Below are 15,846 nucleotides of genomic sequence, written 5' to 3'. Positions count from 1 at the left end.
TAGATATTAACAATGTCCTGACATACACCAAACACCCATACACCAAATAATTCAACACCAAATTAATTTTGTCAACTGGATCCCAGTTGATTCCAGTTGATATCAGTTGACAACTGGTACCAGTTGATACCACTTGGACGAATACCAGTTGATACCAGTTGAATGAATACCAGTTGATACCAGTTGATTTCTAGTCACTCATTCCAATTTCCATATTGAAACCAGTTGCCTTTACTGGAATCAACTGGTACCAGTACCAGTTGCCAACTGGTTTTTCGACCTGGGTAGCTCTAAGCGCAGATTTCCTTGCTTGATGAGATTCAAGTGACATCCGTCAGATAGGTCGGGCGTAAGGTCGAATGCAAAAAGGGTATAACCTTCGCAGTATTCTTCTCGATTGATGTTAATTCCCTTGTCTACAAACAGTCGGTTGGTTCCCATGAATAGTGAATTGTAAGCGTGAATGTAACTTTGTCCAGCTCCCGCTGCAAAGCTAGGACGTAATGGTCTCATCGGCACCGTTTCTCCGTCAATAGTGAGGGAGATGAAGTTGAGGCGTAAATGTTTAAAGTTGAAGGGGTTCTTGCCAAAAGTACCGTTAAAGGCGTCTGTGTCAACGAATCCTACGACCACCCGATTTGGTAACTGTCCGTGAAATAGATTGTCTTTATTAATCGACATGCTTCCTGCAGGAATGGAAAAGGACTTCACGTCTACTTTGTTGACGGGGTATTTCGCGGTTGTCTTCTCCAAGGCCTTGGCGTGGTTTAACATGATGGTAGGACTGGTCTTTACTCTGCGAACGTAGAGGGCAGCAGATTCTATTTTAATTTTATATCGGGCATTCTCCGTCGAAGACAGAAGACAAAATGCGTCTTTGCTACGATTTAACTTGATTTTCAAATCAACCCCCGGGAGTAACAGTCTTTCTTGAAAAAAAATGTCGGCGTAAATCGGACCAAGTAGAGAAAGTAATTTACTCTCGACGATGAATCCATGTCTTTTCGCCAGACCGGGATTAGCTTCTGCAGAGCTTGCCAGCGGGTTAACGGCATCCATTTTCCCCGCTTTGTCCTTGTAATATAGTTGTTGAGTGAGTTGAGACTCTTTGGTCTCTCCTCCATAGTGCAGCAGAGATTCGATGTACGCTCTGTAAGGGTATGTATTCGACGGCTGAGACACTAGTTTTTCATTGAGCATGATATCAACTTGTGCAAAGAGAGATGGGAGAAACAGGTTTACGGGACCAACTGGGGCATCAGCTGGTAAAGCCGTGTTATCATTGTTCGTAACTTTGACTGTCACTTGAAGCATGGTCTGAGAGAGGTCCAAGTATTCTTCCGACGTGCCGAACACGTTGAATTCAATGGGCCCTTCATCGGTGATGCTGCTAACGGGGTGATATTCTACCCATGGTCCTTTAACGATGCTCATTTGAGTGTGTGGTACCGTGAACAAATCCAATTCGGACTTGCAGCAGACATCGCTCTTGTCGTGTAGAAGCGCCATGTTCAGCAAAGACAGCAAGGAGTGTATGAGACTGGTAAACGAATAGTCCGAATTAATCGAAGATGTCGCGCAAGCGAGCTCTTTTCGCTGGAGAATTTCGAGACCGAATGATACGCTTCCTTCCTCGCCTCCTTCTTTTAACTCTTCCTACAACTACTAATCGCGCTCCTCCAGTCTGATTCCCAATTTTTTTCTTTACTGCTCGAACAGTCTTTGAGGCCAGGTGTTTTCCCGCCCGAGCCACATTTTTTCTAGTTGCGCTTTTAAAAGATTGTCCGTTGATGGTGTCCTGAACAATGTTCATGCCTGTATGCATAGCTTCTTTTCCCAAAGCAACAGCCCCTCTTTTTAAGAGAGGAGTTGCAACTTTGAAGAGCCCCTTCACCAGACTACCCAGCCCGTGTCCTCTCTGCATGGATGCCCCGCGGAAGACGGGTAATCCCGAGCCATATTGGTCGTGAAAAATCCTTGCCGGTGCGCGAAATACCACCATAGTTAGACGTATCGCTGTGTAAATTTAGCGTCCAGCTAGTTCGTAGAGCGCTCTCTAAAGTGTAACTTCACGATCACTTTCCCGCGTTCAAATGGTACCACTTCACCCGATTCGGTTGTTAATATAATCTCTATCGTTTCAAAATTGTAAAGCTTAAGAGGGACGTAATGCGGAGTGATATAGGTATTGACGATATTATCGCGATCCTTGTCCGGAATGACTGCTATCGTCCTCAGTAAAGGTACAGCAGCGTCACCTACGTGTTGAAACTGAACGATATCAGAATAGACATAAAATGTATGAAATTTCATGTGTACATCCATTGGCATGGGACTCAGTGTTGATTCCGTGAGATGGCATTCCCCTTCAAACCCGAGCATCATAGCCAAACCACAGGGAATGAGGAGCGCCGTATTTCCTTCTAATCGGATGAAACATTTTCGTTGGGTCCTCTTGTAATAAAATGTGATGCTTTTACGTAATTTTCTCCGGAACTGTTCGTTGATCGAGTCAATGAGTTCCTCTCCAGAATTATAATATCCCGCAGGAATCTCAATTTTTTTCATCAATGGAACAGCGTCGTCCTCTACTTCATTATCGTAAATAGTGAGGGTGTTGTTATCATGTCGTACATTATACCACGTGCACTGAAATTGAACTTCTGCCAACCCCACCTCGTAATCTTCGTTGAGTGAGAGAGGTGCGTGAAGCCGCGTCGTAAACTGACACGTTTTGTTATTTGGATAGTACGACATGGAACTATTACTGGGCAGCGTCACGTAAAATTGAGAAGCCATGTTCGATCAGCCTCTTCTCCTTTGTTCAAAGCGAAGAATGATAACGAGAGTAACGTGAATCGTGTTTTTAACGCGGAGTTAAGTGTCGAACCCAACTATCAAATTCTTTGCCATACCCTGACCAACGAACTAGGTATTCTTTCTGCCCATTGCGCATGCGCGTGCGTAAAACCTTGTCCACGTTGTAAGTAGTCTCCTTGTCTTTCGAAACTCTTATCAATTCCCTTTCATAGAACGTACCCTTCACTCGTTCCCCGTTGTAATCCTTTATTCTGTAGACAGGTACCCTCCTATTGACGCGGGAGCTGATTGTAAAGACCTCCCTCGAAAAATTTGCTTCGTAACCCTTTTCGAACTTTAGTTTGCTTTTACTAATACGAACTTGATCTCCGATTTCATACTTGAATCGTGGAGCTGTACGCTTCTTCCCTCGCATTGCCCTACCGTAGAGACTTTTTATGGCACGCTTTTGATTCTCAATATTCACGTCTTTTGGTTTCATGCCAATACTAGAATGAATGGTGTTGTTATAGCCTTTGACCAAATCTTTTATTACACCGAGATACCTGTAAGTGTTTTTGAATGTGAAGAAGCGCCACATTTTTGTTCGCAGCGTTCTATTGAATCGTTCAGCAACGCTGGCTTTGGTTTCATTTTCTGTTGTGTAGAAGTGAATGCCTTCTTTCTCGAGATATTTCTGAAAATGTCTGTTTGTGAATTCCGAACCTTTGTCTGTATGTAGCATTACAGGCACTCGGCCCTCTTTCAAGATGCTTTCGAATGCCCCGACAATGTCTTTTGATTTTTTGTTTTTTAAAGGAACCACCCAAGCATATTTCGACAGTACATCTATACACGTCAGTAAGTAGCGATAACCATTATTAAACCTTTTCAAATTTTGAACATCTACAAGATCAGCCTCCCAGATTTCGTCGATTCCTCTCACTTTCACAACATTTCTCTTAAATGTCTTTCTCGCCGGTGCGTGCATTGTATACGCATCTTGTTTCGTTAACCAGTCTCTGACACCCTGCAAGCTCGCTTTTTCAGTTTCCACCTCTCTCACCGCATTCCACAACTTACTGACACCACCGAAACTAGCTGGATGTTGAGGATCGTAATAGATTTCCTCTAACGCTCTCTCAAATGAATTAGACATTATTCGTCTCAGCAACCACACACTGCAGAAGCAAACATCAGAAATGGCATTCCTTTCACGTTGCAATGACATAAAAGGCATCAATGATAGACAAGGTAACGAGTAAAAAAAATCATTTGAAAATGAAACGCATCATTTATTGTACACGCATACACACAGTGCAGCGAATTTCGTTGCTTGAATCAATTCACATTCTATTAACATCTACATTCCATACATTATACAACATATACAGACAAAAATGTAAAACGTATCGCGACATTAGTCCAACAGTCATTTTCGGAGCGTGTTCCGACCAGCGCACTTTGTAGCGTTTGAGTCCTTCCACGAATTGCGCGCGAAATTCCTCTTTCCGCTCGTCCGGTATGCAGGCATATTGGTAGATGTTGACAAAATAGCATAGAGCCATCAGCGAACGTTTGTACTTGTTGGGATGATTGGGGTTCTCTATACAATTTTTGAGCAGGGCCTCTATACAATCGTCGAACCTCTCATTGCCTCGAAGCTTGATTCGTCGCACACGGGAAAATTGTTCCTCGCTTGCAATTGTCCGACATGCGCGTAAGATTGTCTCGGTGTCTACGGCGTGAAAGTCGGAAGGAAATGTGTCCTTTATCACCGTTAATAGCAGTCGTTCGTCTAAAGCACGTTCCACTGAGGGTCCGTCAAGACAATGTCGGGCAGGCCGGTCTCGAGCCCCAAGGCCCTGTAGACCACTCTCACAGCGGCCTCTATCCCCTCCACGTGTCTCCCTATGTTGACTCTTCTTTGTTCCAGCTGCTGTTGAGTCTCTCCCCTCAGAATAAATTTGATGTACTCCAGGAAAAAACCGCACTCGACGAGATCTGGTCTCATCCAGAGCACCCTGCCAACGTAAGGGTACACTCTCTCCACAGTCATTGGGTCCAAATGATGAACCGCCTGGAACACTTTGCGCTGTGGATCTTCGGGAGTACCGTCTATTGGAGAATCTGGCACGTTTTGCACCCGTTTCAAGACTTCGATGAGAGTTAGATACTCCGTCAACATCAGCAAGTCCACCTTCTCCACCGTCCTCTGCATTTCGGGACACCAGGTGTTGGCGATATTCGGCTGAGACATTCTGTAACATGTGATGCTCTCGGAAGGTTTCAAATTGAAATGTGTCCCTCTCGCATGTTCTTCGAGTTTTTATTCTTTTGCTTTGCAAAGGACGCCACCATCTCTTTGAATATGTATGAGGCATCTATTGTTTTATGCAGGACGAGTCCGAACCCGTCACTGGCTCCAGGTCCAGTTTATGTATTTCTTTATTTAAAAATTCTTTTGTCTTCGCTCGCGTACAAGCGTGGGTCAGAGGACAAGTCCGAACTTATCGTGAACTTGAGGTCCAGTCTTATGTATTTCTTTGTTTTTCTAGTCTTTTGTCTTTGAGTGTGCGAGCGTCGGTCTGAGGACAAGTCCGAACTTATCGTGAACTTGAGGTCCAGTCTTATGTATTTCTTTGTTTTTCCAGTCTTTTGTCTTTAAGTCCCCGAGCGTTGGTCAGTGGACACGCCCTGACTTTTGTCTTTGATTGCGCAAGCATTGCGCAAGCGTCGGTCAGAGGACACGCCCCCATTTTTATGTATTTCTTTGTTTTTTAAAGTTCTTTTGTTTTCGATCGGGCGAGCGTCGGTCAGAGGACAGGTCAGAACTTGTCGGAGTGACGTCATCAAACAAACAAATGTCATGAATACGATTGCAATCGTCATTATGACTATTTCGACCATTGCCTTCGAAAATATCTCTCGATGTGAGAACAAAAGAATATGATGAAACAATGACGCGGATTCTTAAAACAATAGCATATTTTTCATAATTCATTCTTCATATTTCATATCGATCCATAAATATTCATATTTCATAATCATCATTCATCGTTCATATCTATAATTCATATCTCATGAATATTCATCTTTCATTTTTCATATTTCATACATTCTTTTGTTCTTTCCTATTTCTATTGTTATGCAAATATCCATAATTCATATCTATTATCATAATTCATCGATTTATCATAATTCATATCGTAATCCATCTTTTTATCATAAATCATATCATAATCCATATTTTTATCATAAATCATATCATAATCCATCTTTTTATCATAAATCATATCATAATCCATATTTCATAATTCATAATTCTTTTGTCTTTTCATATTTCTTTTGTTCTAGAACAATAGAAATATGAATCATATTTTTATGACGCTATACGTACACCTATACTACTGTCCATTAATCCGAAATTAAACAGGGCTTGTTAATCTAAACAATTTTGCGGCACGAATTCCGAAGGTTCTCTATTCCGATTGTTCTGATTCAAAATATTATGAAATAAGGCTCGCTAATTCCGAGGGTTCGTTTATCCAAAGAAGAAATCATGTTTGTTACTCAGAAAATGAACAAAAAAAAAAGTGCATGCTTGCGAACCTTCGGAATTCTCCTCTGGATTGTAAACTTCTGCGTCTAAAAAATTTATTAGCTAAGATCTTGCATGACTCGCAGATCTTTGTGATGCAGGAATCATGATGACGTACATAATTTAACCTTTTTCATTGCTATAGTTATGTTGTGTGTTGTATTGTTCTATATCCGCTGAATAGATTTGCTCCGAACAGGCAGACCTATAATAATTATTTGTTCCATAACAAACTATGCATGTATTGAGAGGTCCCACTCAAAATCATGCATTCTGAGGTGACTGATAAAGGACTCTTTGATGAGGGGTGCAGCCCCGAAGAAAATAACGACTATTGACAGTTTACCATTTTTACTAATAAATTACGTTTTACGTAAAAGTTGGCACAAATGACCAGGTGTAAGTTCAGAAAGTACTGTTAAGTGAGTAATTCATGGATAGAAATTTGAAAAAAGAATAAATGTTATTTATGTAGATAAATATTACTAATTCATTATTATAAGTAGAGTGTGTACCACTGCAGCTGACCTCAATCAATAGTCTTCCGAAGATATTGTCCCTTCGGAGCTTTCCGAGCAAATCTGAAAACTTAATAGCCTACCGTCCATAACCATTTTGAATTACTTTTGTATCATTTGGTAGGTTGACTTTCAGGCATGCTTTTACTCGGTTTGTTCTTGCAGGACATCCTTCTTTGTTGTGTGTGAAATCACAACTAATTACGCTCATAACAATTACTATAATAATTACATTTTGTTACAATTGTACCGATTAGTGATAGGGTGAGAATAAAGATTGGGGTTAGGGTTAGGGTTAAGCAGGGAGACCACCTCCGTGGGTTAAGATTAAGATTTAGCTTAGGGTCAGCAGAAGGGTCTTGGGTTATTATGTCCAGGGGTTATTTTCCTAAAACCGTTCTCGAAAATGCGATTTTATTTGTTAATTTACCAACTTTGGACTCCTCTCCGTAACCGTTACCAACTGTTTTATTCGCTTTATCGCCATAACAATAATTAAAATTCCTAATTTAGCCAACAATGATAAGCTTTCGAATCAGAACGCGATTAATCATCCGTTTCACATCTTCATGTGTTTGTCCGCATGACCTCATAGCATAAAGACTCTTTCTGACTATAAGCAATCCACTCAGATAGTGGGAAAATTACGTCATGAATTAACCTCACTCATGGTCACTTTCAGTTTCTCTATTCTAGCTGTTAATCTCAACGAGAAGTAGCAGTGAACTTAAGAAAACCCCAACTTTACATATTTGAGTTTTAGTTTTGGGTTTTACAGCACGATCACATCTTTGTAACAACAACGGATTCCGACTTGGAGAACAATGCCTCTGAAACCCGGGATTCTTGGGCGACACATGCGAAATAGGTATGCTATGTATTGTAAGCCATATCGGCAGTATTATGATCTGACCATGCTCACTGTTTATTGATGACCAATCATGCCAATGGTCGGTACCTGAAACTTCATCATGAATTATCGGGTGATGTTCGTTATTCCGAATATTTATTAATCTGAAAATGATATAAGGTTTGTTATTTCCGACGTTTCGTTTTTCCAAAGTACTCAAATTGCGTATACTTGCACATCTGTAGATGTCCATTAATCCGAAATTAAACAGGGTTCGTTCATCTAACAATTTTGCGGCAAGAATTCCGAAGGTTCTCTATTCCGATAGTTCTGATACACAATTTCGAGGGTTCGTTTATCGAAAAAAGAAATCATGTTTGTCACTCAGAAAATGAAAAAAAAAAAAGGTGCATGCTAGCGAACCTTCGGAATTCTCCTCTGGATTGTAAACTTCTGCGTCTAAAAATTAGCTAAGATCTTGCATGACTCGCAGATCTTTGTGATGCAGGAATCATGATGACGTACATAATTTAACCTTTTTCATTGCTATAGTTATGTTGTGTGTTGTATTGTTCTGTATCCGTTGAATAGATTTGCTCCGAACAGGCAGACCTATAATAATTATTTGTTCCATAACAAACTAATCATGTATTGAGAGGTTCCACTCGAAATCATGCATTCTGAGGTGACTGATAAAGGACCCTTTGATGAGGGGCGCAGCCCCGAAAAAAATAACGACTATGAAAGCCACCGGAGAATCCATAATTTCAGTGGTACCTCGAAAGAGTACCAGATCAAGATAGATGATAATGATAATGATAAGTTACATAGCACATTTCTATAGCACATAAGGGCCCGCAGAATGTTTATTTGTTGTTTGTTTGTTGTTGTTGTTGGAGTTATTGTGGGTTTTTTTTTTTTTTTTTTTTTTTTTTTTGGGGGGGGGGGGAGACTGCGAGCCGGAGGATTTGTCAAGATTAAAAGAAAAAAAAAAGAATTGTTCATGACGAAATCTTTTGGCACCAGTGCATCTGTGTGTGAATGTGTGAATATTTTGCAGCACACGACCCATGCAGTTATCCAAACAACTGTCCGAAGATCAGCACGTGTATTTCAATCTCGCATGACCAATACTCATGCGAGTGTCCGTCTGGGACTACACTGCAGGACTACGCATGCTCAAACATCAACGAGTGCGCGGACGCTGCGCTGAATTCTTGTCATCGAAATGCCTTGTGCCGAGACACCTTCGGATCTTATTTCTGCGTGTGTGACGACGGTTACTCTGGTAACGGTACCCACTGTGAAGGTAGGGGAATATTGTGTTACTATACTCACAATTAATGCAGCATCCACTGAATGGTCTAATCCTTCTTTTTTTCAATATTCCGGAAGTAAATGTTACCAGAACCTATATAGTTCTTTTGAGCGTTAACATGTTTTCAAGGGTTCTGATTCAATCATCAGTATGTTAGTGCAGCAAAACAAAATAACGTAGTATATCCTAATACACAATTCCAAAGAGAGTAGGTCCTACAAAGTATGATTTAATACCATATGTTACAGCACAGTCAAAGACAATTTGGAGCAAATTCAGATACATATGTTAGATCTATCTGTCTATCTAAATATATATCAATATATTTACATAAATTTTGAATCAATAATGTGTTATAGAATAATACAATGCCTGTTAACTCTATGCACTCAAATGAAACATTGCAATTCTTTTGCAAACAGAACGTGCTTTCCATGTATCTAACTTATGAAGCATCTGGAAGTGAGAATAAAAATAGATGTTATTTACTGCAGTATACTAGAATTGCTGAACTGAAATAAATCCTTTATTGACTTATATAACCCATTCCAAAAGGCTAGCCGCAAATGTTGCACATTTCGTCTTTCGGTCTATCACATTTTCACAGTTTTTGTTTGCTTGCTTTTTGTTTTCTTTATTAAGCGCTGCCAAGCCCCTGCTCATCGCGCCCCTGTCTTAATGGAGGGACGTGTTTTGAATCCACTGGCTTATCATACATTTGTCAATGCCAGCCTCCTTACGAAGGCATAGACTGCAGTGACGTTAACCTACGTAAGTGTGCTGATTGACGTTTGCGCTCGTCAATCTACATTTATCGCAACAAAAAGAATCATGTTCTATGGTACTATTGAGAACAATGGAAAACACGGATATCTATTAAAATCGAATTAGGACAAGATATCGTAAGGCAATCTAGACAATATACTTGGATCAATGCTTAACGATTTTGCTTTTAAATAAGTCCCATCATATTCTTTTACACTGAAATTTTCGTAAAATGTCAATTTCATGTTACAGCCAAACTGCATATTACATTCTATAGATGGTGACTGGCGGGGGAGGGAACATACAGAATGTGCCACCCGAAGGGTATGGAATGCTATTGAGGGACTTATCTTCAAACCCTGAGGTTGGAACGTTTGGTACATGTTCCCGACAACAAAAGTCATCTGTTATATTATATGGGTTTAATAGTCAAATACGTCAAATACGTCAACGTCAACCACCACCAGCACAACGCGATTGCTCGTTCGCGATCGCGTGTTGCAGAATCAAATTCACTGTGCGCGCGCGGTCCTACTTCTGTCATGTGAAAATGTTTTCCCATGGGAGAACATTACAAAAATGTTCGCCTATGGGCGAACATAACCAATTTGCCTCCATCACGTGAATATGCTTAGCTAATCACTAACCGGTATTTGACTAACCCATTTAATATTATCATTCTATGTATCTTTTCATCGAGAACTTTGAACATGAATTAAAGGTGAAATAGAAACAGGTATATCACTTTTACGTAATGCTTTCATTATTATTGGGATATAACAGAGATAATCATTTTGTGTGCCTTTCTGATCGTTTTAAACTCAAAGTTCCTGTACAGGTCCGTCTGAGTCCCTTGAGCCAGGAAGTCAGTCAGTTCGAGAGAGTCGAATTGACGTGTGCCTTCAACCATGTTGTAAGCTTTGACTGGCAGAAAGATAACGTCACAATCGAGATGACGACAAACCGACAATCGTATGTCATCCCCGCCATGACGTCACAAGATATTGGATATTACCGATGCGTTGGGCAAGGAAGAGAGGGACCAAGCGTGGCTACCACTCAAGCAGCCGTCACCATTGCAAGTGAGAGTAAACGATATTACAATAGATTGAAGCAAACGTAGCGCAGTACGTTTTCTTGTGCAATCGCCTGTGATTTCTGATACAAAAAAAAAAAATGCTTACCTCGTAATCTCATCATCTACATTGTCAGTAGGTACAGTTTCTTTGTTTCCCTTTCACGGGAATGTCATTCTTAAAAGCTTCCTCGGGGTCAGTAAGTGCCATCATGTCTTGTATTTTTCCTGAAATTTCCCAATTTCTTCTCAATATCTTTAATTATAGTTGAGCACCATGCACATATTGGCTTAAGTAAAGAGAATGAAATCACAAGGAAAGAATGGTATACATCTCCCATGGCAATCGGTACTAAAATATAAGAGTTATGAAATTTGCAGTTCCATATGACTTTTTGTGTTCTTTGAAATAATTGGGCAGTAACAACTTCTAGGAGGAAGAAATTAAAGGGTTGTAGTTGCTCAATGAACAACCCAGAGAAATATGTGAATACATGAAAACACCACGGCAGCTAACATCTTTACTCAGTGGTGACCTGTATCAGCTTTCCCTTAACGCGTGTGGATAATATTTTCATGATTTCTGCAAGTCAGTTAATGATAAAAATGATGAGACTATCCGTTAGCGGTGAAATATTTCATTTTGTTTTGAATGTTGTTATTGTTACGGTTGCTGGAAGACGTTATTTGATCTTGAAGTGAATGATGAAATGGGTTCTAATACTTAAATGTTCAGGAATTAACACACTCCATCTCACCCTTTTCCCCAGACTTGTCCAACGTGGCCATCAGCAACCTTGTTTTTAACCAGCAAGTAGGACGCCCTCAAGACCTCTCCGACTCATCCTCCGAGACCTATATGAATCACAGCCAATTCATCACTGACTTCGTAAGCCGAAATAACCATCTTTACTATTAGGCAAAATGCTATTTATGATGGGATATGATATTAATACCTACATATGCTGGCCTCGGATTTCTAGGTAAAACTAGATCCTATCCAGTCAGCTAACCGCCGTACACACAATGTACAACAAGAATAAAATTGCAGACAGTCGAGTCGAACGTTGCACTCTTGTCTTTATTGAATTATCCTTCTTGCTGTGCATGCGCATGCCCAGTGCGTGTGCGCATGTATGTGATGAACGAACGAACGGTAAAACTGCAAATGAAACAATGAATGATACACTGTATGAACATATCAAACATACATTTCTTTGAATCACAATAAATTGAATGCATATGGATATAATGCTCCATTAACACACACACACACAAAAAAAGGTTTGCTTCTTCTGAACAAACAATAGTACACTGTCTTGTACTGCGTCATTATACGTACACATTTTGTATCCATGCATGTATTCACTACACATTATGAAATGGCAGCTTTATAATGTCATTATCCATCCATTGTTACACTGTATCAATGTTATTACACTTTGTAGGTGACACTGTGGCAATATTCATGTTCTATTGCAATGTCTACAAAAAAAATAATACATGTATTTAGAGGCCGTGATATGCATGTAAAGACCCTATACCAGACTTACAGACTTGTGATCTTCCAAGCCTAGAAGCTTAGCCCTTCTGGATGCATTCTGATTGCGATCCTGTCCCAAGCTGTGAAATAATACAGTAAGTTGCAAAGAATTGTATGGAAAATGCAAAATAACTTACATCACACATTATATGCCTACATATGTGGCACTACGCTTGCCTTCGTACATTTGAGCAAGGCATATTATACTTTCCCTTAAGCCAGAGTTGCTTAAGATGCCTTAATAACGTACGCTTCATATCACATGAAAATGAAATATTTCAGCCTGTACGCTACCATATACATCAAACCACATACATGTACTTATGAATGTAATACGTAAAGCACGTACCTCGAAACACAAAAGACAGTCTTTTATTCATACACTTGTATTGACGTCTAAATGCATTATTTAGACTGGAACTGCCTAAACAACAAAATTATCACTAGTCTTTATCATTACTAGTATCAAATCCAACCTCATATTTACTTTTGAATCTTCACCTGGCAATGTTACTCAACAAACTGAGTTGCTTAACTGTCATATTCTGTCTTACAGGAGTTGTGAATTAATTCTGAATGTATTACCACCATATAAATCAAGTTCTGCTTACTGCTCTACACATCATATCAGCTCACGGCCAAATGATAACACAAAGTCAATGCGAGTCTACGGCGCTACAATTACTACAATAACTCTTTACACGTAAAGTACAATACGCAGTGCGTAGCTGTCAATCCTACGCTATATCAATATGCACCGTACATAACCTACACTAGCGTCACTTACGCTAGACCGTTCATAATATCCGGACACACAAAAAACATTTAAATTCTCTTTTATCAAGAACTGTGAAGAACGTAATAATCGTAAACTTACGCAGAACCATCAGATGCAAGACTTCCATCCGGGATTCTTTGATCATCGTGTGATAATCTTACACATTTTCTGCATTTTGGCTAGACTCACGAACGAGCAAACCGTCGGTTCGTGCGCCATCTTTCTAGCCATTATGGAAGGCGCTATATATTGCGCGCGCGCATACATTTGACACACAATCATCGCTGCATTTGATGCGCTAACACTAGCCTACGTATGAGAAGCCGAAATTGCAAAAACAATTCAGCGCGAACAGCACACTCCCCCCCAACGTCCGATGGACGTTAAAATTTTCAAAACTTAAAATGTTACCTAGGATGTCCACAACACATCCACTATTGATTAAATACAAAGACACCTAACTTATGGTACACATTACATGCGAAATGTAAACTCTAAAACTGAACAATTGTCAACAAGTGGCCTTCAAACTGACCATGAACAGGCGTTTACTCCGCCTCAACCAACAAAATTAACTCCTGGATTGGCCTACAATAGGTTTTTCCAGTTGCAGGCAGACGGACTTCAACTTGACGGACTAAACCATCATCTCCAGAACCAACACTCTCAACGATCCCAAGAGGCCACTGGTTTCGTTTGACCTCCCTGTCCCTCAACAGGACTATGTCACCCTTCATGACATTCCTCTCCGTACTTGTCCATTTGCGCCTCTGCTGGAGGCTTTGCAAGTAGCGGAGTCTCCATTGTTTCCAAAACCTGTCGGCCAGGATTTGGACGCGTTTCCACTGAGCAGTGTACATGTTACGCTTGCAATCCTCGACAAGCACCTCTTCAATGCTCCCATGTTTCTGAGTCAAGAGCACCGAAGGTGAGAGGAAAGATGTGTCCTCTGGATCAGAACTCAGTGGAACAAGAGGTCTAGCATTCACGATGGCCATAGCTTCCATCATGAATGTGACCAAAGTCTCATGGGTGAAACTTTTCTCTCTAGTCTCGAGCAGAATGCCATTGAGAATTCTCTTGAATAGTCCTACCATTCTTTCCCAGGCTCCTCCCATGTGTGGGGCATGGGGTGGATTTAGCTTCCACTCTGTGTTGTTCCTCTCAAGAAAGGTGCGAAACACCTTGTCGTTCAAGACTCCCACAAAATTTGATCCTCTATCGGACCAAAAGGTTTCCACTTTGCCTCGCACGGCCATGAATCGCCGCAGTGCATTGATACATGACGAAGTGCTCAGTTCCTCAAGAACTTCGATATGAAGAGCTCTGGAGGTCAAGCAGGAGAATATCATTCCCCATCTCTTGCTTTTCGCAGCACCTCCTCTGGTCTTCCTGGTGACTACTTCCCATGGTCCGAAGCAATCTACACCAACCTGGGAAAATGGAGGTCCGATCTTTAGACGCTCTTGAGGGAGGTCAGCCATGCGTTGGAGCACAGTCTTCCCTCTGAGTTTGCGGCAGATCACACAACGGTGGATAACGGCAGATATGACTCTCTTGCCCCCGATAATCCAAAACCCAGCATCACGCAGAGAACCTTCTGTCAACTGTCTGCCAGGATGCCCGTTATTGTGATAGTGCATCACAAGGAGCTTGGCAATGTGACTCTTGCCGGGGATTAATACCGGGTGCTTCACTACCACAGGAAGTGAGGACTTCCTCAACCTCCCACCAACGCAAATCAAACCATCTTGGTTCAGAATGGGTGCTAAGTCCCGTATTGAGGAGTTAGAAGGTAGAGGTACTCCCTCTCTGAGACATTCATATTCCTCATGAAAGATCTGCTTCTGTACTTCCTTCAAGATCATCATCTCTGCATGACGTACAGATTCAACATCTGTGCTGCTACATGTGTGCCAGCCATGGCAACCATTGCCACTCCTGGAGCTGAATGAGTGAGCAATGTGTATGAGCAAACGAAACGCTCTGACTAGGCTTTTCCAGGTTGAGAACTTTTCAAACCTTGGAACAAGTCCTTGCAGTTCCACACTGGTTTTGGTGACCTGGATGTTCACATCTTGCTTTATCTCTTCATCTAGGTCAGGATCTACAAGTGTAAATTCTGACACTGGATTCACTACTTCCTGAGTAGCTATCTTCTGAGGACCGGTAAGCCACGATGAGCCTTTCATCTCATGATGAACCTTATTCAAGGAGTATCCCATGAACTCCGTTGAGGAATCGAGGACTCCTCTGATTTTCCCTTTCTTTTTGGGATGATAAACCCCAACTAGTGGTAGGTAACAGCACTCTTCATGTGCATTAAGAGGTGGTGACACCTCTGCATGACCTTGGGAAATCATCCCTTCCATGAATGTCAACATGTGTTCTCTCTTGATTGGATCCCTCTGCATATTTGTCTGGAGGAATTGAGCTCTTTTCAAAGCTTGTGAACGATTGTTGGGAAGACGATCCCTTTGCTCTTTGAAGGGTAGTGGAGCTGTCCACTTGCCATTTTTCAGGCCTCCCTTCTCTACCATCAAATGGACAAACTGTTGTTCCTTGATTGACAGACTGATACTGTCATCTTCGTTGTCAA

The 15,846-nt window shown here is 41.0% G+C and overlaps 2 protein-coding genes across 2 annotated transcripts; both read right to left on the bottom strand.

The window, feature by feature from the left end:
* Positions 1–240: 240 nt before the first annotated feature.
* On the bottom strand, positions 241–1,509 carry LOC139741509 (uncharacterized protein F54H12.2-like). The gene has a single exon (XM_071652092.1). The coding sequence runs from the start codon at positions 1,507–1,509 to the stop codon at positions 241–243; it is 1,269 nt and encodes a 422-aa protein (XP_071508193.1).
* Positions 1,510–13,795: 12,286 nt separating this feature from the next.
* LOC139741508 (uncharacterized) lies at positions 13,796–15,787 on the bottom strand. The gene has a single exon (XM_071652091.1). The coding sequence runs from the start codon at positions 15,785–15,787 to the stop codon at positions 13,796–13,798; it is 1,992 nt and encodes a 663-aa protein (XP_071508192.1).
* Positions 15,788–15,846: the final 59 nt, after the last annotated feature.

This window comes from Diadema antillarum, unplaced genomic scaffold (assembly GCF_040938485.1).
Source record: "Diadema antillarum isolate AM-2024a unplaced genomic scaffold, OU_Dant_1.0 seq00000932_RagTag, whole genome shotgun sequence".
Lineage (NCBI taxonomy): Eukaryota > Metazoa > Echinodermata > Echinoidea > Diadematoida > Diadematidae > Diadema > Diadema antillarum.
This window is presented reverse-complemented; position numbering and strand designations above follow the sequence as displayed.